Source organism: Myotis daubentonii, chromosome 11 (assembly GCF_963259705.1).
Source record: "Myotis daubentonii chromosome 11, mMyoDau2.1, whole genome shotgun sequence".
In the NCBI taxonomy this organism is placed as follows: domain Eukaryota; kingdom Metazoa; phylum Chordata; class Mammalia; order Chiroptera; family Vespertilionidae; genus Myotis; species Myotis daubentonii.
The window spans coordinates 59,977,164-60,005,115 of record NC_081850.1 but is presented as its reverse complement, the minus strand read 5'-3'; the positions used below and the strand labels follow the sequence as shown (position 1 = coordinate 60,005,115).

The 27,952-nt window shown below is 39.6% G+C and overlaps 1 protein-coding gene across 7 annotated transcripts in view; it reads right to left on the bottom strand.

The window, feature by feature from the left end:
* Positions 1 to 27,952, bottom strand: part of SLC44A1 (solute carrier family 44 member 1) — a 155,217-nt gene that overhangs the window by 72,808 nt on the left and 54,457 nt on the right. For 6 of the 7 annotated variants that reach the window (XM_059657551.1, XM_059657554.1, XM_059657553.1 and 3 more), the window contains one exon: positions 5,537 to 5,673. The exons of the other annotated variant lie outside the window; for it this stretch is intronic. In XM_059657551.1, coding sequence (XP_059513534.1) covers positions 5,537 to 5,673 — 137 coding nt within the window. The remainder of the gene's footprint in view (positions 1 to 5,536; positions 5,674 to 27,952) is intronic. 7 annotated transcript variants of the gene reach the window in all.

The window sequence follows — 27,952 nt, the reverse complement described above, 5'->3', positions numbered from 1 at the left end:
AAATGCCATCAAAATGAATGATCTTAGGAATCTAATGCTTGTATATACACATTTATCTCAGTAAACGGTTTCTATAGCTCCCAGAATGTTTAACTACCACAATTTTTCAAATGCCTTATAATATTCAATCATTTATCCTGTAGCTCAATTCACTTATAACTCCCCTAAGAGGTTATGTTTCCATCACCACACTCTAAACATTACAAATGGGGGGAAAAATTAGTACTTCCAAGGCCTCATGAACAATCAGTAGCAAATTCAGAAGTAAGATTCTTCTAGGCCATAATGCGTCTTCTGTGTCATTTCTAATAATCATGATCAGACAAATATTCAATAAGCTCCTGGGCAAAAGATATATTGTTCTATAGGTATTCCAAAACAACATATTTTTTAAAAATCCAAAACATTTCTATCACCCACTCTCCAAATCTGTTCTGCCTCCTTCCACATATTTTCAATCCTGGTTAATGGCTCCATGAAATCCCCAAGATGAAATGTGGAAGTCATCCTTTCTCTTCTTTATCTCCTGTCCTCCCATGCCATTCAAGATATGCAAGATAGTGCCCAGCTGGAGTGGTTCAGTGGTTGAGCGTCAACCCATGATCCAGGATTGATTCCCAGTCAGGGCACATGCCCAGGTTGCAGGCTCGATCCCCAGTAGGGGGCGTGCAGGAGGCAGACGATTAATGATTTTCATCATTGATGTTTCTATCTCTCCCTCTCCCAAGAAGCACCCAGTAACCAGCTGGTGGTGTGATATCAAGCCAACCACTAAGTAGCACATACTAGGCACACAATAAATATTTGCTGAGTGAATGAACTTTTGACATATATGTGCAAGACTTCTATGTACTGTGGAGGATAAAGAGGAGTGGGACTGTCTACTGCGATGCAATCTCCTTAAACATGAGGACTACACCTTGTTTTTGTCTCTTTGGCACATACTTAACAAGTACTAATTAATTTTTTGTAGAATGAGGAATTAGTTCAAATTGCATTATCAAATGTAAGAATTTTTCCCACTTTTTAAAAAACTGAATTTACTGCGGTGACTGGTTAATAAAGTTATATAGGTTTCAGGTGTGCGATTCTACAATACATCATCTATATATTGAAATGTGTGTTTATCACCCCAAGTCAAGTCTTCTTCCTCCTTCCTTCACCATTTATCCCCTCTATGCCCTTTTCTACCTCCCTTTCCCTCTGGTAATCACCATGCTATTGTCTGTGTCTGTTTTTTTTTTTTTACTTAACCCCTTCACCTTTTTAATTTTCCCACTTTTCAACAATCAAGCTTCCCTTGCTGATCTCTGACTTGGGGTCAATCAAATCAGTTGATAGGGTTGATTATTTCATTCATTATAACTGATATCAAGTCTAATTTTTTGATTTCAGTGTACCAAAAAAAAAAAAAAAAAGAATCCATACTAACTCTGTGGTTTAAGTTATACTGTCACTGATTAGTTAATGATAATCAAAAGTATTGTTAATATCCACAAATTTTATCTAAATGGATCGCATAATCTTTCAAGATTTTCAACTACAAAGCGATAATCCCCGAGAAAGCACCAAGCTGCACGGCTCTGCTCAAAATCTGAACGTGGCCCAAATGGCAGGTCTCAAAGCTCTCAAGATGTATCCAAACTACAGTACATTGAAGAAGCACTCTTAAATGGGAGTGCTTTCTTACAAGCTATCAACGGGGCACAAACAAAGGGAAAAGAAAGTTTCTGCCGGTTTCCTACTAGGTTACAGAAAACAAAACATCCATTATAAAACAGTTAGATAAGAATAATGCAAAAGGTGATAAGGAATTCCATGTAAAATATTAGCACCCTAACTTAACTACAGGTTATCCTCATCTCTAAACTGTTGTTTAGAATTCAGATTGCAAGTGGAAAGGATAAAATGACATGCAAAGCATCTGGCACAGTGCATGGTACAAAGCAGGTGCCAGTACGTGGTCTGCTCAGACACAACGCAGGGCTTACGTAGGATTTATCCACTCAGACTTAGATGCCCATGATAACAACGGGGCCCTGGAGTAAAGTGAAGGGTGGTCTACTGGCCAGAGGTGGTGGTTGGGCAAGAAGTAGCGAAGGGAGAGAGGAGGGGAGAACTGGCGGAACAGGCATTATCTTCCCTTCCCTTCACCACCTGTCATGGTCTGGCTGGGTTGAGAAGAAGTTAGCAGCAGCGGGAGAAGGATTATTTCCACCCCCTACAATGTACACATTATTTGAGTTTTCAACAATAATGATAATAAAGAGGACAGAAACCTGTTCAACGGAAACTGGAGGGAACGAAAGTTGATGGAATTCATGCTCTGCTGAAAATGAGCTCTCCCCGGCCGGTTGCAGTTTCTCTGTAGGGAATAAGATTAGGAAAGAGGAAGAACAAGAGGGCTTAAAAGAAAAAAAATGGAACGAATAATCACTTGGAGAATATGTGTGAGAGAGATGAATGAATACATAAGATGAATTATTTAAGAGGTGAATAAAAAGAACTGATTTCACAGCAATTCTGGTTAGATTGAAGCTAAACAATTTACCTGCTGGTGGCAACTCACATGGATACAGAATTGAGCAAAGGCTATATAGTACGCTGAGAGAATGGGAAATCAGTAAGTGGCAATAGAGATGAAGAGGGAACTTCAGCTTTGTTCTTTTAGGAAACATTTATGAATAGCTACTATGTTAAGTCCTATATTATGGCTGGGATATTCCGAGATGAAGAGAGTAAGATCCAGCCCCCAGGAAACTCATGCACTACTGAAGGAAGATGATGAAACAAAGAAGTTTATTTCTCAGTCCTTGTGGTATTTGGCAACTTTCACTTTTTAAAACAATTTTTAAATTATTTTAATCCCTAGCATCATATATTTGTGATATTTGTATCACATATAAACTATGCACCATAATAATAAAATGCACATTTGTACACTTACCACCCAACGCACATACAAGAATTTATACTTTTATATTCACCTAAATCCTTCTGCTTGCTTTCCAAACTCTTTGTAATATGAGAGCATATTACATGACCAATCTAATTTCCAGCTATTTCTTCCAAACTTTCTATTCTAGTCAGACATACTGGACAGAATGGTCACAAACATAAATGTCCAAGAAAACAGCTCCTCTTTTTATCTAAAAGAAACAAAAATTGAGGAAATATTTTATTTGCCTAATGAATGCATTTCTTACTACAGGAGCCAAGAGCTTTCCTTTATAAATTTTAAATAATTTGTAAAGGTAATAGAAGTTCATATGAATGAATGGTTGTAAGTGCTAAAAAGTACTTCCAAATGTTGTCATGGAAACATAAAATTCCCTGAATAGGATGTATATAATCTTTTCATTCTGGTAAGAAAAATGTTATTTTATCTTGCACTTTAAAATAAGGTTTACAATTATCATTTAAAACGAACTGTCATTCTTTCCCTTTCATGAACATTTTAATTGTGGTAAAATACTCATGATAACAATTTACCATATTAACCATGTTTAAGCGTACAGTTCAGTGGTATTAGGTACATTCACATTGTTGTGCAACTATCACCACCATCCATCTCCAAAATTCTTCATTTCTTGCAAAATTCAAACACTTCATGCATAACACAGCAACTTCTCATTCCTCTCTCCCCATAGCCCTGGCAACCACCATGCTACTGTTGCATTATTATTATTATTCCACCAGTGGAATGTAATAGTCTTCCTGCCTCAAGTCGCTCTCTACTTTCAGCTCATGTTAATCCCTTGCTCAGAAGATAGTGGTAAAAATAATAAAATGAAGGTGTATATGTCTTACCCAGGGGAATCATACAGTGTATTTGTCCTTTTGTGGTTGGCTTATCTCACTTAATATAATGTCTTCAAGTTTTATCCATATTGTAGCAAAATACTATTTACCAGGCACTGTTCTACTCATTTTTCATGTTTTAACTCTTCATAACAGCACTGGAGGTAGTTTAGGTACATATATCATTCCTACTTCACAGATGGGGAAACTGAGGCATTGAGAGATCAAGTAACTTGCCCAGGGCCTCCCAGCTTTTAAGTGGAAGGACCAATTTGTGAACCTGGATAATCTACCTTTAGAGCCCACACTCTAACCACTCGATGGCACCACTTCCCAGAGTACACTGTATATGCTCACACTGACTAAGATGTTAGAAAATCTCTTAAGGAGTAACTCATCCCTCCCTAAGAAACCTGATAATGACAAGGCTGATAGTTCTGGCATCAGACTCAGCACATCAACACATCTGAGGATATCACGTGGGAATAGAAAATGAGATCTTCAAGAGTGGTTGATCCCTCTTTATTCAATGCCCACCAAGCAAGTGTCCAGGATTCCCCATACATCATCTCATTTAATCCTCTGAACAGCTTAGGAGGGGGAGCATTATTTTAAATCCATACTTTATTAGATGAGGAGATCTAGGCTCAAAGAGTCTAGATCTGTCCCTCCTTACAGAGCCTGTCAGTGACAGAGGCAGAAGTAGAATCCAGATCAAATTAACCCTATGCCCTTCCCACTAACTAATGCTGCGGGCATTTAGCAGCGGACAAGAACACCGCCAGTCTGTAGAGTTTTTGCCCTCAGAAGTCTAGCATCTCTATCAGATGGACTATGGAGCCATGCTAGTGTGTGTTTAGCTGTGTCCCAAGGCTGTTTCTCCAGCCGGCTAGAAGTTATAGCTGAGTCAACCCTTGTTTGAAGAAACTAGAGCTAGCCTATGCATCTGGGCAGGACTGCGGCAGCTCTGAGGACTCCTACACAGACTAAATACACACATGAAACCTCATGGAAGTTCAAAAACACAGGCTTTGGGGGCAATGATGATGTGGCCCTTCACAAAAAGAGGTTAAAAAATTCTCTAGAGAGAATTTTAATGAGGTTAGAAAACCATGAGAACAGAGCCAGAGTTCAGAAAATTGACTGCTTGTTTTCACCGCTAATTCCCATATGTTTGACCTCAAAGTTTCTCAAAACTTCATTCTTAGAAAAATGGTTAAGACACAACGTAAAATTAAAAATGCAAAATACAAAATTATATACAGCAATACACTGAAATATGGTGAAACTTTGGTTTTCACTTCATTATCTTTTTTTCTGAACTTTTCAAATTTCCTATAATAAACATCTATTACTTAGGAAGGAACACCCCCCCACACACACACCCCAATTTTAGCTGGAGTAGTCTAGTAATTCCCAAGTACTCAAACAGGATACATCAAAATCCCCTGAGATATTTGTTAAAAATACAAATTTTCAGTGTCCAAAGACCTACTCAGTCAGAATTTCCCAGGTGAGGCCCAGGAATCTGGGGTTTTAACAAGCTCCCTAGATGAATATAACCTTTGTGTATCAAGGAAATTCTACAGTACTTTCAGGTCTCTTTTTCTTTTTAAGATTTTTTTTGAGGACTTTTATTTTTAAACACCAGGCAAACTTACATTAGAATGCAAACACATAAAATTTAAGTGAGGATAAGTGACTGGGGTGTAGACTCAGATGCCTAAAGTCTCACCATTCATCTCTGCAAACTTCTGAACATCACTCAGGGTTTTCAGCTCTTGTCTTGGACATGCTGCTACGCACAGTGCTTCAGACTTGATCTTCCGGTTGATCAAGTCCAGATTGCACGGATCCAAAAAGAACACATACCTAAAGCATGGAGAAAAATATTGAGATACTATTTCCACAAAATACATTCTGGTTCACTGTGCATCTGACTCAGCCTAAAAGCAAAGAACATCTATTCCATACTCCTCCACAAATTTAATCACAGATGCGGGAACATTTCACAAATCTAATCGCAGATAGGCTTTTTAAAGAAGAATTGCTTATAAATAAACTGTTAAAAGCAGAAATGAAAGTAATTGTAGGACTCCTTTTGCATGATCTATTTTTCCAAAATGAAAATTTGTCATGTGTATTTTATAATTAGAAACAATCTATTTTTAAAAATAATTGGTTTTAGTTTTATTTTTTTGTCAAACTTGTGCCCCCCCCCCCCAAATTACTGGAATATAGCAATACTGCGATATAACATGAATTGTAGTTTATATGTAAACTTTAGTTAATGAATACATAATTATATATAAAATGTCTAATTATAAAAAACTGGAGGCCTGTTGCATGAAAAGATTCATGCAATAGGCCTTCCCTTCCTCTGGCTGCTGGCACCAGTTTTCCTCCAGCACCCGGGACCCAGGCCTTCACCCCGGCTGGAGCCGCCTTCAGTCTTTGCTCCGCCCCTTCGCGCCTACTTATGCAGATTAACCGCCATCTTTGTTGGTGGTTAATTTGCAAATCTCGCTGATTAGCCAATGGGAGGCGTAGTGAAGGTATGGTCAATTACCATGTTTGTCTATTATTAGATAGGATAATATATACAACTTTAGCTAATGAATATAAATTATAAAAATGCATTATAAAATTAAATATATAAAGTTGAATGAAGACTAGAAGGAAATATATGAACATTTTAATGACAGCCATTAATTTTAATTTGCTCTTACTTTTTTAGAATTCTTATTGTCTAGAAAGAATGAAAATTATTTTTGAATTGATACTATAATAAATATTATTTATTACAAGAGTCCATTTCATCAAAACAAAATAATTCCCAAATTATGTTATCCCTTTTGTATACTGTACATTTATATTTGAGAAAAGGAAAGATTAATCAGAAATTACATTAAAACAATTTTTTTTAATGTTTTGAGGTAGAAGAGATGACAAAGATTGCACATGTTATCATTTGCCCAAAGAGACAGTAAGAGCTAAATCTTCTTTACTGAGAGAAGCAAAGCCTAATATTGTGGGTCAAGGGAGGGAGCACAAATAGAAATGCTCTCATGCAAGATTATAGCTGAAGAAACCCCAACCCTGTGTTCAATTCTATTGGGTCCATAGGAAAAGTTAATCATGCATCTGCCAATAGCTTCCCCACACTGTTAAACTCCATCACTATGCAAACTATGACTCAAATCAGGCAATATAACAAAACATAAGAATTAGGTGAGAAAACTGAAAAGCAAAAATATAAAACCAACTGAAACCTATAGAATTTTTCTAACCAATTCACCCTAATAAATGTAATTAAAAATATAAAGTCAATACATATAAAGAAAAAAATTAAATAGAAAAAAACAGTATGTGTGTGGGGGATGGGACTAGAGCAGCTGTGGGCAAACTACGGCCCATGGGCCGGATCCAGCCCGTTTGAAATGAATAAAACTACAAAAAAAAAAAAAGACCATACCCTTTTATGTAATGATGTTTACTTTGAATTTATATTAGTTCACACAAACACTCCATCCATGCTTTTGTTCCGGCCCTCTGGTCCAGTTTAAGAACCCATTGTGGCCCTCGCGTCAAAAAGTTTGCCCACCCCTGGACTAGAGAAACCCCTGCAGGTGGAGTATGCTGAACTGGCACGCTTCTGTAGAGCAGTGGACAGGAGCTGGGGTGGGGCGGTGTGTGTGTGTGTGTGTGTGTGTGTGTGTGTATGTGTGTGTGTGTGTGTGTGAAGACGACATGTGCAGACATAGCTACAAACCATGAAACTAAAATAAATATTTTTTGTGTAACCCTGTTAATGACTCCAATACCATTTATGTTCAATGTAGATAAAAAGGAAAGGAAAGAAGCCAGGCAGAGAGATGTGGTTTGGAAGTGGGACTGCTTCTGTGGCTGATGACGATGAACCAGCACAGAGAAAACTCTGCCAACCGGTGTGTGGAAACAACTGCCCCCTTACTAACTCCCTCTCCACCCTGTGCACCTTACTGAGCACGCCCATGCCTGGAACCCCGTGCAATGAGCCACACAAAGCCTGCCCCTGGCCAGGGAACACACAGATCCTTGAGGAAGGTGTCATAAAACCTTTGAATCATTTACTACCACCATGAATAATACTATTATTAAAAAAAATAATAATAATGGTAGCTAACATTTGTTGAGTACTTACTATGTACTAGACACGTTATTAAACCCTTTACACATATTAACTCATTTATCCTCACAACAACCCTGTTTTACGCTTCTGCATGGGAAGATGGGGGGTGGGCAGTGGAAGTGGGGTGGGGAGAGGTGCACAGTTGTAAGTGATGAGTGATGCCTTGGAAATGCCTGGAGAAATCAGGGGACAGTAGGGTAGCAGGCGTGAAGAAAGGAGAGAAAGCCAGAGGCGTCAGGGTCTGGCTGCTGGGTCAACGACAGTGCCTCTCACAGCCTCCCGAGATCAGATGCCTGATCTGACTGTCCTGCAGGCTTCTGCCCAACCCAAAGCCAAAAGCGCCCTCAGTATATTTCCAGCTTCTTTCATACCTTAAAGCACATCCCCTGGATGGATAAGCCACAGTGACTGGGCAGCAGCCTCATACCTCACCGGGGTCAGACCCACCTGAGCTTGCTTTCTGGTTCTCTTTCTTAACAGTGGTCTGACCTTGGGAAACATATTTACCCTTTTGAGCCTGCGCTTTCTTACATGTAAAACTGCCTAGCACCTATCTTACAGGTTGCTGCAATGTTGTTGGCAACGCACACAAAGCACCTAACATGTGTATCTATGCAGTGATCATATCATTGAGAAAACTAACTTTCACAAGTTTGTATTTGATAGCAAGGCACTAAATCCAACACTTTCTGATATGGACACAAAACAGGACTAACTACTAATATTCAATTTCCGTTTGGAAGACAAGTCTGTGTGGGAGGGTTCATGCTAGTCGGGTGACTGGCCTTGGCAGGGACCAAGGCGGCCTCCAGAGCTGGTCCAGCACAAGGAAACCAGTGCAGAGGGAGAGAAGAAGTCTACAGTCACCGTAACACTGTAAAATGGACACTGCACATTTTTTAGCCTGGTTTGTAAGAGTCGACTTCAACAGAACTAAAATAGAAATAATTTTAAGTGGTATCCTTAGGAAATACACTCACATACATACATAAACCATTACACTTAAAACCATCACCCACCTCCACAGTCAAAAAACATAGTAAACCTAATTACTTACACATTTCACATATTCAAAGGCACATACATACAACACATGTGTGCACACATCCACCCGATGTTTTGAATATTTTAAAGGCGCTACAATCAGATTCTGTGAACAGTATGGGATGTTTGGGTGCTGGGAACTGTCACATTCATGACTTTATGTGAGCCTCACAATAACTTTATGAGAGAGAGGCCATCACCATTCCATGAAGACAGAACTGAGACCCCGAGGGGCAGGCTCCACAGCCCAGGAAAGGCAGCAGGTGCCAGAGCAGGAATTAAAATCTAGTCTTTCTGATTCCGAGTTTCATTCTGTTTCTAAACTGCTCTAGTCTCAAAATATTTCCTACGAACAGAATTAATAATTTTAAAACTGTTCTATGTTGACTTTTTTAAAAATTAAATTTATTGGGGTGACATTGGTCAACATAACCTATGCTGACTTTTCATATTGTTTCCAGCATTCTGAAATTTATCCACTCCATGGCAACATGTTAATAAGTAGTTATATTTTAATGAATTAGTATTTAAGTAAATATTTCAGAATAGGAAAAGTGCTTGCATCAAACAAATTTATGATTCATTAAAACCACACTTTTTTTGCATTTTGATTTGAAAATGTCCTTACCCAGGCAAACAAAGTGAACTATATGTGTAGTTTTATTTTTTTGAAATAAAACAAATACCCAACTCTCAAATAACCATGGCATTGGCAGACCAGACTGTTATAACTAACAAATCTACAATGAATGTTTCTCAACCGAGAGGGCGACGGACCCCAGGTTAGAGGCTGTAAAACGTTCTAGAAAAGTTTCTTAAAACTCTCAGCATACTTTCATTCTGCCTCCAGGGAAAGGGTTGGGAAAGGGATGGGGCATATGAATCTAAAAAAGCATCTCAGGCAACTCTGATTACACACATGCTTTGGCCCCTTGGCCCCGTCCTCTCAGTGGGGGAGACCCACTGTCACAGATAACTGAGTAAAGAGTACATTTTCATTGCTATCCTCACTAAATCTCTTACTAGACCTATTAATAACGTAAGTTAAGGGAATGAAGAAAAATGCTTGGAGTAATCTGTAAGGTAAACATAAAGGACAGCAGTTAAGTATACACTGCAGTCAAAAAAAAAAAAGACAAAACAAAAAAAATAAAATAAAGCAAACAAAAAAAGAAACTAAGGAAAAAGAAAAAAATATATTACAGTCAAAGTGGTTTCTGGGAATTTTCAAAGGGGAGAAAAAGATAAATTCATTTTAAATTGAAATTCTTGAAATACAGTAAGTTATCCCCAAAAAGGCAGGAGAGGAGAGATAGCTAAATAAAACGTCTATCTAGCCCCTGTTGGGTGGCTCAGTTGGTTCAGTGTCATCCCATGCACTAAAAGATGGCGGGTTCGATTCCTGGTCAGGGCACATACCTACCTTGTGGTTCATTCCCCTTTTGGGGCATGTATAGGAGGCAACCAATCATGTCTCTCTCACATCGACCCTTCTCTGTCCAAAATAAATCTTTTAAAAAATGTCTACCTACTCAGTGAACACTAGGGGACAGATACACCAAAGATGAAAGCAAGGCGACTGAGGAACGGAAGGGCACTACCTCAGAGCAGCTCAAGAAAAGAGACAAGAGGCTCAGGGACAAGAGGGGTGACCTTTGAAGCTGTGCTCAGAGCGAGGAGATAGCACTGAATGATCTGATGTGGGTAAAGATACACGAGAAGGTTCAAAACTAGAAACTAGTTTAAACTTCCATGTTGCTTTCACTTTCTTCCCGGAATCCAGAGCGAAGATAAAGAAAGGAAGATTTACCAAGAATTTACTTTGGGCCACAAGGAACCTCGGCGCTGCCCTCACACATCCTAATTCAACAAGAGAGAACTGAGACATACAAATTGGGCAACTGACTACAGTGACGGCGAACCTTTTGAGCTCGGTGTGTCAGCATTTTGAAAAACCTTAACTCTCTTGCCCTAACCGGTTTGGCTCAGTGGATAGAGCGTCGGCCTACGGACTGAAGGGTCCCGGGTTCGATTCCAGTCAAGGGCATGTACCTTGGTTGCAGGCACATCCCCAGTAGGGAGTGTGCAGGAGGCAGCTGGTCGATGTTTCTCTCTCATCGATGTTTCTAACTCTCTATCCCTCTCCCTTCCTCTCTGTAAAAAATCAATAAAATATGTTTAAAAAAAAAAAAGAAAAACCTTAACTCTGGTGCCGTGTCACATATAGAAATTTTTTGATATTTGCAACCATAGTAAAACAAAGACTTATATTTTTGATATTTATTTTATATATTTAAATGTCACTTAAAGAAAAGTCAACCAAAAAAATGAGTTTGCGTGTCACCTCTGACACGTGTGTCATAGGTTCGCCATCACTGGACTAGAACTCTGGGGAGATCGACTCCCAAGTGTGGCTCTTCCCACCACCGCCATTCCCATTCACACTGGAGAGTGAGAATGAATGTAATGGAGAGTCAGTTACAGACCCATCAAGTCAGGGCAACCCTCTGAGACCCCAGAGCAGACAAAGCCCTTCCTGGACACGACAGTGCTGTCCTCATGTCGTATGCAACATGCCCATGATAAGGACTAACTAAATAAATGAGAAGAAACCACTCATTCAACAAACACTCTAAGTGTGAACTATGTGGTCACGCCTGAGCAAGGCCCTGGGGATATGAAATTCATAAAAAACACACAATTTTTGAACGCAAGTAACTTAGAGTCTAGTGAAGAAAAGACAAAAATAAAATCATTTCAAAATCCTGTGCTATGTGTCGAGGTTGAGATGGCAGAGGATAGGGTGCGATTCTGCACAGAGGATAGGGGTTCCGGGGGAAGCATGGAGCAGGAGGCAGTATCTAAGCCACATTTTGAAAGTGAGTAGGAATTTTCCAGGCGGCTGGGGAAGGGAGCAATCTAGACAGAGGAAACTGCATGTGTAAAAAGCACAGAAACATGAAAGAGCATTATTCAAGGAACTGCAAATAAGTTGGGCCATGGGATGGGACATCAAAGGGCTAGGCGCCAAGGAGAAGCGGGGGACAGGAGAGGTAGCCATCCTTGGAATCTGGAGGATCTTACAGTTCGATTCCATTAGGCAACGTGCTTTCAAGTGGCCATGGCACAGTGTTGCCTGGTGTAGCCAGCCCCTCGGGTTGAAGGCCAGAGAGGGCACCAGCAGCGCGCCTCCGGAGATGAGCCTCTGCCATTAAACTGCCTCCTGCTGCCATGGCAACTCTCTGCGGCAGGGCTCTTTTGGAGCAAAAGGTGGCAAGCAGATCCGGGGTCTGCTGGCCGCCTCCTGCCGAATTTGGCTCCTCTCCTCTCTAATCAGGAGAGAAGCACTAACGTGGGGAAGCTGGCTGAAAAACCCCTCCGTCGCCTTCTGCATTAGGGATTCCTGACACGTGCTTTCCCCAGAGAGAGGAATAAAAATGGAGTCTGATCATTTGTCCAATTATTGCCTCATATCAATTACAATTTATAGCCCCTTTCTACAGAGTATGGTGCTGCTAGTGAATCATACTAAAAGGAAAACAGCTTAATGGAGGCTTCCGCTATTGCTAAATATATACCGTAGAGAGCCGGGACTTGTCCACCACCCACAGTGGAGTTTTGCCCAGAGAAGCCCTCTTTTCTCCCATGTGGGTGCCAGCAAGGCAATTCTAGTCATTCCATTGGGTGGGACCCAACTGTGTCACAAAGGGGTGTACAAGGTAGAGCTACGGGGCCGGCACACTAACGCAAGTACAACCCAAAATGACCCAACCCAATTACCTGCAACACATAGTCAACTAAAACTTTGCTGGCCCTCAACTTCCTGGGACAAAGCGATGGGTAGAGAGAAACAAGTTGACAGCAACAATTTGTCTTTAAAGCTGTAACTCTAGAACAGCGGTTCTCAACCTGTGGGTCGCGACCCCTTTGGGGGTCAAACGACCCTTTCACATGGGGTTGCCTAAGTCCATCGGAAAACACATATATAATTACATATTATTTTTGTGATTAATCACTATGCTTTAATTATGTTCAATTAGTAACAATGAAATTGGAGGTCACCACAACATGAGGTACTGTATTAAAGGGTCGCGGCATTAGGAAGGTTGAGAACCACTGCTCTACAAAGTGGCTGAGAGAGTTGCACCTTGTTCATAATGGCCAAGACTACAAATATGGACCAGAGAACAGAAGAGGACTGAGCTGTGGGAAACCAGCCATGAGCTCGATGGCAGCGATGTCCCACTGCCTCCCCAATCCTAATGAGGAAAATGCAAAACTATCCTGAGAAAGAGGTGGCAGTTGTTGAAGAAATGCTAAGCATGCCCCTCCCCGACCTGCAAGGAAGCCACTGAAGTCTCAGGATCATGGCTGTCTCTTCCAGAGTCCTTGATTCACTGGCAACTGCTAAGAAGAGAAACTTTCACAGGCTTTCCCGGTAAATTCATAGCACTGACAGCTAAAAACAACCTAAACTGTGAGGGATGCCCAGAGGTCAGATGAAGACACCTCTACACAGAGAATGTTGACCCTCTGACCTCCCAACAGTTCCTTTCTGTTCCTCAAACACACCTGGCACACTCCCATTTTGGGGGAGCTGCCCATCTCTCTGCCTGGACTATTCCTTCTCAGATAAGCAGCTCAGCGATTGTTAGCTCTCTCACCTGCTTAAGTCAGCACTCAGAAGCCACCTTCTCAGCGAAGCCTTCCGCCGGCACCCTATCTACAATGCCAACAGCACTCTCTATGCGGGTGTGCCTTATCCATCTCTCCTGCTTCATTTGTTTCTCCTCGGCGCTTACGCTCACTAACACACTGCACATTTTACTTAATCTATCTGTTTATTATCTGTCTCCACAGGTAGAACACCAGCTCCCTAACTGCCTAATTCATCACTATATCCCCAGATCCTAAAATAGCGCCTGGGGTGAGGAAGAAGCTCCTTTCCTATTTGTTGAATTAATAAATGGGTGGTAATTGTGTAAGATTTTGCCAAGTGAGGCAGGGGTGGAGGGAGAGGAAGGAAGAAGATATATTAGATAGAACGAAATCCTCTCATTCATACAACAGAAATGTATTAACATCTCTGCCAGGTGCAGGGCTAAATAAGTTCTAGTGATACTGTGATAAATAAGACAAACACGAAGTGTCTCCCTTCCCAGCATTTAGTCTGGGGAGTCGAGAGGCAATTACAAAACAGTGTGTAAAGGAAACAGTAGAGAAAAGAAGACAGCAGAGGATGCATCGAAAGGGCCCCAGGAAGGGAGAGTCAGGGTAGGAGTCCAATCTAAAGCCAGGACCTAAAGAATGAGTAAGAGTCGGCAAGGTGTGGAGGAATGGAGGTGGGAGCAGGGCGGGAAGGGAGCACGCAGCGGCTTACAAAGTGAGAGCATAGCATAACTGAGAAAAGGAAAACTGTCAGAGTGGCTGAGATGGACTGTGATGAAAGACACAGATGGCTGGGCAGGCAAGCGGGAGCCGGATCTTGTGGGGCCCTGAAAATGGTATTAAAGATGTTAGAATGTTTGGAGTTCATCCTAAAGACTCCGGGAAGCCATTGAAAGTTCACCAGCTGCAATGGGGAGTCTGAATTAAAAGTGAGCAAGAAAGTAAGGAAATTGCTCAGGAGGCTACTGAATCTCTACTAAGAAATGATGACTTCATGGCTCAGTGGTTGAGCGTCGATCTAAGACCAGGAGGTCATGGTTCAATTCCCCATTAGGTTGCAGAGAGAAGGGCAACGTCCCCAAGGTGAGATTGTGCTGGAGTGTTTGAGGAACAGAAAGGGACATTTCTCTCTCTATTTCCCCTTCTCCCTTCCTCTCTGAAATCAATAAAGACTAAAAGAAGAAAAAGGAGGAGGAGGAGGAGGAGGAGGAGGAGGAGGAGGAGGAGGAAGAGGAGGAGGAGGAGGAGAAGAGGAAGAGGAGGGGAAGGAAAAGGAATGATGATGATTTGGACTAGAGGTAAAAGAATGGCTCCAGTGAGCATAGAACAGGGGTCCTCAAACTTTTTAAACAGGGGGCCAGTTCACTGTCCCTCAGACCGTTGGAGGGCCGGACTATACTTTGAAAAAAAAACTATGAACAAATTCCTATGCACACTGCACATATCTTATTTTGAAGTAAAAAAACAAAATGGGAACAAATACAATATTTGTATTTGCATGTGGCCCGCGGGCCGTAGTCTGAGGACCCCTGGCATAGAACCTGTAAGCTGGGAGGAGAGAAGGCGGTGGTCAGAATGGGGAAATTCTTCAGTAATTAGTGTGAATTGATTTTATAGGTGGAGCAGTTTAGGGTGATGACAAAGACCAAGCTGTGACTATGGAAGAGTGAATCCTGAATGCCCCCACTGAGAAGAAACTCACACAGTTCCCAGGGCTGGCATGAAAATCAATGAAACAGAATATGTGAAAGTGCTCTGTAAACTGCACGAATGCAGAGGTGGTTAAAATAGCTGGGTCTGCCCATGTGGGTTAAAAAAAAAAGGAAGAAGCTTTGACACGTAGATTTGAAACTTATTTTGGAAAATGGCGATAATGGAGAGGATTATAATAAATAGCAGTTAGCATTTATGGTTCCAGGCAATCTGTTAAGGAGTATGCATCATTTATCACATTAATTCTCCAAAACACCCTAACAAGTAAGTACTATTATCCTCATTTTACAAATGAAGATCTTTAGGCCAAACATATTGTGACTTTCTCCAGTGTATATCATCATTGGTTATCTGTCTACTGAATCTACCTTTATAGATATATCTCCAATTACATGAAAAATCTTACCATCATAGAAAAACTACAAATACTATTCCCACTGTGTTGCTTTTATCTTTATATCAGAGAATCAAACTTTTTGATCAAACATGATCACCTTGGTACTACTTTATATCTTATTGCTTCAATGACGTATAGATGATCTCCTCTCCACAACAAAGGTAAGTACTGTATAAAGTTTGCTTTAAAAGATCTAACTCATCTGGAATTTATTTTGCATGGCTTGAGATTAAATTAGATGTATATGTAGTTTTCTTCATATTGTCATTCAACAATGTTTTTTATTAAACACCAACTACTTTCAGTTTTTATTTTACTTTATTAATCAATACATTAAACTATCAGTTTATTTCTGATATTTCAATCTACATTCAGGTAGTCCTATTAATAATATACTTTGGAATAGGTTTCGGTCTTAAATGCAAAACTCTTTGCCCTGGCCAGTGTGTTCAGTGGTTAGAGCATCAGCCCGCAGACTGAAGGGTTACTGGTTTGATTTCTGGTCAAGGGCACATACCTGGGTTGAAGGTTTGATCCCTGACCCCACGTGGGGCACATGCGGGAGGTAACCAATCAATGTGTCTCTCTTTCGATGTTTTTCTCTCTCTTTCTGTCCCCCTCCCTCCCGCCTTTCTACTCTCTCTAAAAATCAATGAAAAAAATATCCTTCAGTGCGGAGTAATAAAACAACAACAACAACACACAAACAAACAAACCCCACTCCTTTTGTTCCTTCTAAGCTACACAATCATTAATTAGACAATGACAACTATAGATACATGACCTTTCTCAAGACAACGAGTAATCCCGAGCCCCTACATGGTTTGTATGGCCAATACACTTACTGCCAATATTTTAAAACCAGAAGATCCATAGGTGTTATGGTCTGAATGTGCCCCCCACCCAAATTCATGTTGAATTATAATTTCCAAAGATGATGATTTTAAGGGCCTTTGGGTGATTATTTGGCCATGCCTGTGGAGTGCTCGTGAATGGGTTTAGTGCCACATAAAAGAGGTTCCAGAGAGAACCCCATCCCCTTCCACCATGTAAGGACACAGTGAGAAGGTGCCAGTTTGAACCAGAAAGAAGACCCTCATGAGAATGTGATCATGCTGCTGTCTTGATCTTGGGTTCCCAGCCTCCAGAACCAAGAGAGATAAGTTTCTGTTGGTTATAAGCAGCCCAAACAGAGTAGGTTGTGTGTACCCCTACTCTCCCTCTGCCAACAGACTTCTCCTAGCTCCTCTTGAAAAATTAGCATCACTGGGCCCATCAACCCACATGCCAAAAATCAGCTACAGCTGAGGAGCAGCTAGCTCCTTTTTGGGGCACACACATATAAAGCTCCAAGTACCCAACATTTGTCTCATTTCCAGTCCACATAAGTGATTTACAGTATCTGCCTAGAGCAGTGGTTCTCAACTTTCTGGCCCTTTAAATACAGTTCCTCATGTTGTGACCCAACCATAAAATTATTTTCGTTTCTACTTCATAACTGTAATGTTGCTACTGTTCTGAATTGTAATGTAAATATCTGACATGCAGGATGGTCTTAGGCGACCCCTGTGAAAGGGTCGTTCGACCTCCAAAGGGGTCTCGACCCACAGGTTGAGAGCCGCTGGCCTAGAGGCCTTTAGGTTTGCAGCCCCTGGTGAAATCCAGTTTTCCTTTCTATCATCAAAGACAGAAAGTTCACAGTCAATTTGGTGCTCAACTTCAGAAACTACACTTAGCCTAGGTCTCTGGTCTAATCTCTTCTCTACTTCCTGGCATGGCTCCTGATCTTTTATCCCCTGTTTAATTATTTTATAATATATTCATCTAATTCTAACCCTCTCCAATTATTCTATGAACAAGAATAATTTTTAAAAAGGTTTTCCCTCTAAAGTTCTTGGCTGCTTCTTTATTCTGTGATTTATACTATCAATCAAGTTCAATTCAACATCCTATTGGGATCTTAACTGTTATTGTATTAAATCCATAAATTAACTTTGTTAGTGTTGTCATCTTTATTCTATTAAGACTACTCAGCAAGGAGTAGATTATATATCTATCTCTTATTAGTTTCCTTTTCTTTCTATTAAAATATCATAATTCTCTGTATTTGACCCCATATTTTGTTAGGTTTTAGTTTTTAATAAAACAAGTATTATCTTTTTCATATTTTGCCTACTGATAAATGACTGAATTCAGTTAGGCGTACACTTTATAACACATGATTTAAGCATCTCATTTCAAGATACGTTTTTGTTCAATCTAAACACGCAGGTTATAGTCCTTTGTAATTGGTTAAATAGCATTATTTTTCTCTCTACTGAGCTACACACATTCAATTTATCTCTTTGATATGATTTGTTGCAGCTAGTTATTTACAACAATCCACAATAAAAAGTGTGATATCCTTGTTTTGTTTAATTTTAGATAGACTGTTTTGGCCATGACTAGAAATTCCATTAGCTTTCTTTCATGCCTTCAGACTTAAAATCTATTTTGACAACGGTGCCAAGGTAATTCAATGGGGAAGATAGTCTATTCAATAAAAGATGATGGAAAAGTGGATTTTTGTATGGAAGGAAAAGATAAACCTCGACCTCTTCACACCATATGCAAACATGAAATCAAAACGGATCCTAGACATAAACATAAGAGCTACATAAAAAAACTTCTAGAAGAACGCACAGAAAAAATATCGTTGAGACTTTGGGACACATCAGTAATTTCTTAGCTTGAACATGAAAAGCATAAACCATGAAAAAGACACATTTGTGTATGATTGGGTTTAAATGTATCGAATGGATAAATTAGACAATCAAAATAAAATTATTGCATGTCAAAAGATGTTCCACATCACTGGTCATTAGAAACATGCGATTTAAAACCACAGTGAGACAAAAGAAATGTTCAAGGTAAAAAAAAAATAAATAAATAAATAGATAGATAGATAGATAGATAGATAAATAAATAAATAAAGCCATAGTGAGATACCACTATACACACACTAAAATAGTTACAATTAAAAAGACGGACAATGCAAAATGTTAGTGAGGGGATGCAGCAACTATAACGCCCCTCCTTTCCTAGTGGCAATGCAAAATGGTGCAACCCCTTTGGAAAACAGTTTGGCAATTTCTTATAAAGTCAAACATGCCCTCACCATGTGACTCAGCAATCCCAATCCTAGGGACCTACCTAAAAGTAATGAATTATACATCTATACAACATCATATACACAAAATTTCAAAGCAGTGTTATCACAATAGAAAAAAAATAACTTTAAATGTGGAAATAACCTAACTATCCAAAAAATAGCGAACAGATAAACAAAATGTGGCATACCCATGATAGAATACTACTCAGTTATTAAAAAAGACATATTAAACAACATGGATGAATCTCAATAACACTATTATGCTGTGCTTAAAAAGCCATATGTAAAGCCACTCTGTACTATATGATTCCATGTAATGAAATTCTAGAAAAGGCAAAACTATACTGACTGAAAGCAGATCAGTGGTTGCTTAGGGACAGAGCCGGGCAAGGATTGACAACAAAGGGGCCTGAGATAATTTTCTAATGACAACAGCAGAAGTGTGGGTTGTGGTGGAGAGTATACGACTGCATACAGTTACCAAACTCAAACTGTACACTTAAAACAGGTAAATTATTATATGTAAATTATACCTTAATAAAAGTATTAAAATAAAAAATTTTAAGTTTCATTTAAAAAATATACTTTATAAAATCCAACTTAATCGGAGTCCCAGTGTGCAGTATAGAGTTTAAAACTGCACAGACCAGAGGTCTGGACTTTGCCCTGGGTTTCTGGGAGTTAATCTCTAAGCCTTCTAGCAGTCTTTATTTGCCTGGGGCCTCAGGTCATAGCAGAGAGCCTAACAATGTGATTTGGGGCGGGGGTGGGGGGGCGGGGGGGCGGGGGGGAGCGCCACACTAGGTAGAACGCAGGAAGTGGGTTAAGGCAGGAAGTGGGTTGACCAATTTTAGATCAGCAATGCCATGTAGACTGGGATTTCTGGATCCTGTGGTATGAGGAGCTGGAAACTGAACCAGCTAGTGGGCAATGAGCCATGCCTGAGTAATGGAGCCCCAACAAAAATTCCGAACACTGAGGTTTGGGTGAGCTTACTAGGTGGCAGTACACCATGTGTACTTGTCACACATCAATGCCAGGAAGGGAACATGCTCTGACTACTCTCTGGGGAAGGACAACTAAGCTCTGCCCTATGCATTTCTTTCACTGACTGATTTTAATCTGTAGCCTTTCCCAGTAATAAGCTGTAACTGTGAGTATAAGAGATTTCAGTGAGTTGTGAGAGGCTTTCTGGCAATTATAGAACTGATGGGTTGTCTTGTGGACCCCTGAACTTACATTTGGTGTCAGAAGTGAGACTGGCTATGTGTGGACTATGTACAACACTCTAATTTCTCAGTTGCCCTCAGCTCTCATATCCAGATAAACATAAATAGGTGGTAAACTGGTGACTATAAAAATTCATAGTTGAAGTAGTTAATAATTATCTAAATCTATGACCTCATTTCTACTAATGAAAGCTTTTTGGAATCTTTACAGTTGCCTGGTTAACCTGGAACCAAACCAAGTAGTGAGACTCTGGACTGAGCTGTTTACCTTAGATATGACTAGTATACACACCCAGGCAGGTAACACAGAGAAAAATCAACCAATCCATCCTTGCTTTGGTACACACACACACGTCATCTAATTCTGTTAAGTAGCTTTTTACCTCCCTATTTAGAATCTGCTAAACATTACGACTTTCAACTTCTGCAATTTCTAAGGTATGCAGTTGGATCTCTTCTTTCAAATTGCTAGCAGTATCATCCATAGCAAGTATTATTCTAGAGGCAGAATTACACTTGTAATACAGATATTACCTTTGTAAAGAGTTAAAAAAATGTTAGGCTAAAGAGTAGTGTGGTTACAAAATGAAAAAAATATATTCCAAATATGCCTCCATAAATTCACCTTCTGAACATTTAGCTATCATTTATACAACTTCTAAAATTTGACATAAGAGAAAAATAAAAGTTTAGGAAAATTGAATAAATACAGGAAATTTTCATTTAGAACATCATAAATGTTACTGTTTCTAAATGCTTATAAATTTGTGGATAAATGAGCCCACAAATCCAAGTTCAAGTGAAGTATCAACACAGGGTGCTCTATTTCATGTTGAGCCAAACTAGGTGAGGCAGTAAGTTAATGCTGAAATCAGAGTTATTTAACAGGAGGCAGAGGGGAGAGCACTTTCCCTCAAAGCAAAGCCAGAGCTGTCAAAGGCTTAGAGTGTCTCCGTTTGTTCAGACTTATCCCTGAGTGTGGGAATGAGCAAGTGATCTACTGGGCTGCTCTGAAGAAGACTCCAAACACTCTGCAAATCTCAGGCATTGGCAGTGAATAAAGGCACTACCTCTCCTCCTTCCTAAACCTCGGCAACTCCACAAAGTCCGGGCTCCTTCCTGTTTTTGCCATTCTTCACCGGCTTTAGCCTGGCCTATAGAACTCCAACCTGGAGCCTCAGCTCATGCTCTCCAGCCAACAAGAATCACTCTTGGTGCTCTAACTCAAATTCCATTGCCACTGGAGATGGGCCCTTGAAGCCGCTGCTCGAGAACCGTCAGGACCATTCATTCACCAGGTTCCCCCCATCATCACCGTGTGTGCCCCGCTTTCAGAGACGTACTTTATTTGATTTTCCCCTGCTAGAATGTAAGCTCTTCTCTGAACCCACCCAAATGGAGCACTAAGACCCTACTTAAAATGACAGTGTCCCTGAATTCCCAGCCCACCCCACTCCCCATCACTGGCTGAGAGATTTTTCAACCCACAAGGACAACTTAGAACCAAGGTGCTACTGTGAAGAAGAGGAGGTCAGAGAGATTGAAGCATAAGGATTTAACCCACTGAAGGAGAAGGACTCTGACAACCCACAGAATATAGCTACACAACATATAGGCTGCATCTAGAAGGTGAGAACAACTCCTAACTGATAGTCAGCAAGGGAATGGGACCTCAGGCCCACAGCCACATGGGAACTGAATTTTACCAGCAGCCTGAATAAGTTTCGAAGAAGATTCATTCCCCAGAGCCTCTAGTAAGGGAGGCAGCACTAATGACACTTCAATTTCAGACCTGTGAAATCTGGAGAAGGGAACCAGCTGAGCCATGCTGTGCACAGATTTCTGATTTATAGAACTTTGTTGTTTTAAGCCAATTAGTTTGTTACAACAGCAGTAGAAACGAATGCAGCGGTGGTCCCAATGTTACCATCCAATTGCCTTATGTTCCTCTCTCCGCCAGCCTGCTGTTAGGAAACCCAGGAAACTAGAGTCACCCAGCTCTCATTATACGATGCTTCCATAGGCTGACCCACATTGCACTGTCAGCTTTATCTGTGTGTTTTGTCTTCCTCACTCGAAGGCAACCTCTTCAAGGATATTGACTATGGGTGTCTTTTTCTTCTTTTTAATTTTCTTCAATATATACTGATTGCAGACAACTTAAAAGAATAAATGACTGTAAAAGAAAATTAAAACCATCCATAACTCACCAGTTAACCACAATGTTGACATTTTCTTGTCATTTTATACCTTTCTATGCACATCTAAATCTTTATATATGTAAATAAAAATCATACAATCTATATTGCTTTTTAACCTATTTTCTATTAATAATGTTATGTAGATACTAGAGGCCAGGTGCAGGAAATTTGTGCAGTCGGGGGTGGGAGAAGGGTGTCCCTCAGCCTGGATTGTGAGGGCGCAGGCCAGGCCTAGGGACCCCACCAGTGCACGATCGGGCTGGGGAGGGACATGGGAGGTTGGCCAGCTGGGGAGGGACTGTGGGAGGGTTCCAGGGTGTGTCTGGCCCATTTCGCTCAGTTGTGATTGGCCGGACGTCAGCAATAAGCTAACCTACCGGTCAGAGCGTCTGCTCCCTGGTGGTCAGTGCACATCATAGTGACTGGTTGACTGTCTGCCCCCTGGTGGTCAGTGCACATCATAGTGAGCGGTTGAGCAGTCTTAGGATATCATTAGCATATTACACTTTGACTGGTTGAACGGATGACCAGACACTTAGTATATCAGGCTTTTATTATATAGGATTCCATGACAATGGACATAATTCTACACCAAATTGATATGGAAGATGGGGGGAGAAGGCTTTCTGTCTGGGAGCAATTACTATAATTACTATAATTATCATCTTTATCATCACTGTATGTCTAAAAGTTGATACCTACACTTTAAGGCTAGCTTTATGGTTTGGAAAATTGTAGGCAATCTAGAATGTGGCAGAAGAGGTGTTTTTGGAACTGTCAACCTGAGTTCAAAATATATTATTATCACCACCCCACTCCCCAGGACCAAAAAAAACACTGGCTGTAAGCCATACTCATGCCATGTGGTACCATTACCACTAATCACCATAGCTGAGTTACAAAACAAGTCATTTTCTCCTCCAGGCCATGGCTGGCTCCCACAAATATTTGATAGGATGTTTTAAGGAGGCTATGCACTAGGCAATCTTAAAGGTCCCTTTCATCTCTGGCCCTTTATGGCTCTAAGATAAATGAGCTTTTTAAAATTGAGCCATTCTCAGAACCTTATGTAAACCATTGTTTCTATGCAGAAAAGTTCTATACATCTTAAGCAACCAATTTAAAAATCAACTTTGGGAACATAATCTATGAAGACAGGACCTTCCTGTTTCTCATAAAATATTATCTGACATTTTCCTCTACATCCTTATTACTATAGTAAACATATTATCAGGTCAAAAATATTATTTGGAGAAAAAGAGCACATTAAAATTAAAGTAAGAAAATAAAATACTGCCTTTTCTTTACTACTAATAGGATTCTTATCGTCATCTTGGCATCTTAAATTTTCTGATAGAACAAGTCAGAGGCATTCCTTTCCCCTGTCCCTCCTGACTTTCCTCCTTCCTATTTACTGCCAGTCACTAAGCCCTTCTGAAGTAACTTTTGGGTGCTCAAACCCAGGAGTTATATAAAACAGTGTTCAGGGAGACTGAGTTGGGCACTATGGCAGATAATTAGGGATAAATGCCCCAATTATCCCTACGTCCTAGAATTTATGCTCTTGTTTATAAATGACATGACTTTGGGTGGGACCTGTGACTTGCTTCTAAATAGTAGAATATGGCAAAGGAAATGGGATATCACTTCTCTAAACACATTATACAAGTTTGTAACTTCCATTCTGCCAGCAGACTCTCTGTGGATGCGCTCCCTGGCTGGCTTTGAAGTGAGCCGCTATAGGGAGTGGTCTAGGCCCCATGGGGAGGCCCACCCAGCACGCAGTGAGAGAGTCCTCTAGCTGACAGCCAGGAAATAGCTAAGGCTCTCAGTACAACAATCCCTGAGGGCTGTGCTGCCAATAACCACATGAGCCTGGAAGGGGAACTTTCCCAGCAGAGCCCAGCCCTGACTCACACCTTGACTACAGCCTGGGAGAGACTCTGAAGCAGGAAATCAACTTCAGGCATGTCCAGACTCCTGACCACGGTGAGATAGTAATGTGTCTGCATCCCGTTTTAAGCCACTACGCTTATGGTAATAGTGTTACCCAGCTACTGATAATTAATACAGGTGGACACAAAGAATATAATTAGAGAACAACATAAATGCAACAGAAAAACAAATGTGAAATAGGAAAGTTCAGGTAATAAAGGTAAGATCATGACAGATAAAGTTAATTTGGAAATATTTCATAAAGAGACTAGTTATGAAACCCACCTCATGTCTTTCAAGAATTCATTGGCAGAGAGGTAGGGGAAACAACACAGAGGAAGAATCAACTGACTATCAACGCTACTACACTGAGGAACAGTGAGAGAAGGGTCTGAACCATGGGAGGCCTGGAGTGGCAGGAGCTGAGTGGGCTCGGTTTTGATACTACAGGCAACAACACTAAGAGAAGGGCTCCTCAGCAGGGAAATGCCAATCAGGTGTCTTAAAGAACTGAATTTTATCACAGTATAAAGGATGGGGAAGACTAGAGGTAAGACCAGGAAGGAATATGCTAGCACAAGTCTTCAAGAGAGGCCAACAAACACATGAGGGGAAAAAGGTTCCCACTCATGAATAATCAAAGACACACAAACCAAAACTATAAAGGAACATTTTTTGGTTGATCAAATGAGAAGGTGAAAATAAAAATAAATAGTTGAAAATAAAAACTAGTAATACTAGCAAAGGTAAACCAATCGTAATTCAATAAGCCCTTATTCCCACTGTTGGTGGGAATGTAAATGGAACAGCTTATATGGAAAGCCATTCAAAAATATGCATTAATAATCTTAAAATATTTCAGATCCTCAGACTCAGTAATTCACTTCTTAGGACATATTCTAAAAAGAAAATAAATATATTTACTCATTCAACAAACATTTAATTGAATGCCTACTATGTTCTAGGTACTGAGGATATAGCAATGAACAAAACAGACCTCATCTCTGTTCTTGTGGGTCTTAGAAGAGACAAACATTTAACGAATAATCACAAAATAAATGTATACTTACACATATTACCGGACACAATGAGAGTATTTTTAAATACTTGGTTTAAATTTGTGAGATCAAAAAAGACCTTTTATTTGGAAGTAACATTTATACTGAGAACTGAAGGATGAGTGGAATTTAGCCATATGACGAATGGGAGAAAAATTTTTTTTTTCTGATAGTGAAAACAATATTCATGAAGGCAAAAAAGAGTTAGTTGTATTCAAGATTTTAGAGTACTCATTCATTAACTTATTAAAAAAGTATGTATGGAAGTCCTAGTGAGTACTATGTACTGGAGATGAGGACCAAGTTGAAATTATAGCAGACAAAACAGGTGTAAAAATATGTATTGTATAGCTACAGAAGGGCTGGGTATTCATAATAAAGCCAATGATGTCTGAGGAAATGAGTGAAAAAGGAGAAAACCAATGCATTTAGCAGAAAAAAAGGAGAGGATGGAATAAAGATAACAAACAAAGGTTTTCTGCCTGTTTCCAAACTCAGACTTACCTGAGAAACATATGTTCAAAATGTATCATTATTTTTTTTTAAAGTACAATTTATAGATAGAAATACTTAGATGGATCAGCACTAAAATGCTCATACACAGAGAAGAGGCAAGTAGAGATTAAATCTAGTAAATTTTAAATGTACACATGAGTTAGGGCATCTCTGTACTTCAGAAATTATTTTCCTTGCAGCTATCCAAGAGTGACTCTTGAATATGTTAAGCATTCAGGGAAAAGGAACCACTTTTTTGTAATAATAGCAGAGTCTCTTTGTAAGAGATCAAAATGTACATAGAATAATCCAAGGATTTGAAATTAAAAATTGAACAAATGAACCTCCATTAGGTTAAGTGTGAAAAGTGACATTTACACAAACCTTATAATGAGAATATTCTTGGAGTCATCAGCAAGTTGTAAAGAGAGCCGCAGAAATAATTACAACCTCATGTGAGCAACACACCTGAGGGATAGAGCCCTTTCCTCCTATTTCTTGAATTATCTAAATGGTGATATTGTATGTTTAGTACATGTCAACAGTATTAAAGAGTTAAACAATATTTGACAGCATGGACACTAGCTACATAAAAAAAAAAAAGATATGTGGAACTCTTACTTTTTTGGCAACTTCTACGCGAAACTAAAATTATTTCAAAATAAAAAGTAAAAGCAAAAAATATAGGGATAGTCTTGCTATAAGAAATAATACAAGGCCTAAAATTTGTGTTATTTTCATGAGGCAATCAGAAAGGATAAATGAAACAATCCTTTAAGTTGCCCTGAGTCTGGTTACACTTCTGCTGTCATGGGATGCAGGTAGGTGCACACAAGCTCATGGTCTGCGTTAGATATTCCACTGCCCACCAGATGTTTGGAAAAGTCATTTCAGTAACTCACAGGGTAGTGTTGTATGCTTGTTGACTATGGTGTGCTCCATAAATATTCATTATTATTATTTAAAATTTTATGTAGGCCTGGCTGGCATGGCTCAGTGGTTGAGCATGACCTATGAACCAGGAGGTCACAATTTGATTCCTGGTCAGGGCACATGCCTGGGTTGTCGGCTTGATCACCAATGCGGGATGTGCACGAGGCAGCCGATCAATAATTCTCTCTCATCACTGATGTTTCTCTCACTCCTCTCCCTTTCTCTCTGAAATCAATAAAAATATATTTAAAAATAAATAAATAAAATTTTTTATATATAAACTTTATTATTCCTTCATTAAATGGAAGAATAGCTCTGAGTTGTGATTAACTATTAGGATTTCTTCATATTTGTAAAATTATCAAATTAATCTTATACTTTCCAGTAGGGACCCAGATTTGACCAACAGATTTATCTCATAATAAATATAGTTATTACACCCTGGAAAGTGCTTCATAATAAAAATATAGCCTAAAAACTATTTTAAAAATCTCCTTAGCCTTTCCAATACAGTTCATTAATTGAATTGGTTAACCTGTTACCTTAAAATTAGTTTGGTTAATTCTGAAGTCCTGTCTTTATTTATTAGACCTGTCTAATAAAGTTTGATGGAGACATAAATATATAGTTTAAACAAATATACTGACATCATACGTAAACTATGACCGATAAAATATATTTCCCCCCGAGACATTAAAAATGAAATAGCTCTTTTGAAGAAAAAACACATACAATGAAGTCAGAAATTTCATGAAATCCAAAAGATGAACCTTGAGAACCCAAAACAAATTTTAATGTCTGACAAAACAAATGCATCTTTTATAAAATTGGATTGATGTGTACTTATAAATTATGCATTGCAAGATGTTTCATTATAACTTTAACGTTTCAAAATCCATTATCATCCCTCTGTCTCCCATCAAGTATAATTGTAGGAAGAAAAATATCATGTTCTTTTCTGTACAACCAAAAAAGCTAACGGGAAAACAAGTATAAGAGCAGCTCACTCAAATCAAGCTTTTCCTCATTAAAACCTCAAGGTACCCCATTTTAACATGGTGGCTAATTTTGTTTCCTGGGAAATGTATGTATAGGCCAGGAATGATTCAAGTGGACAGTTACAAAAAAAACCAACAGGAGTCGTATGAAAATAATA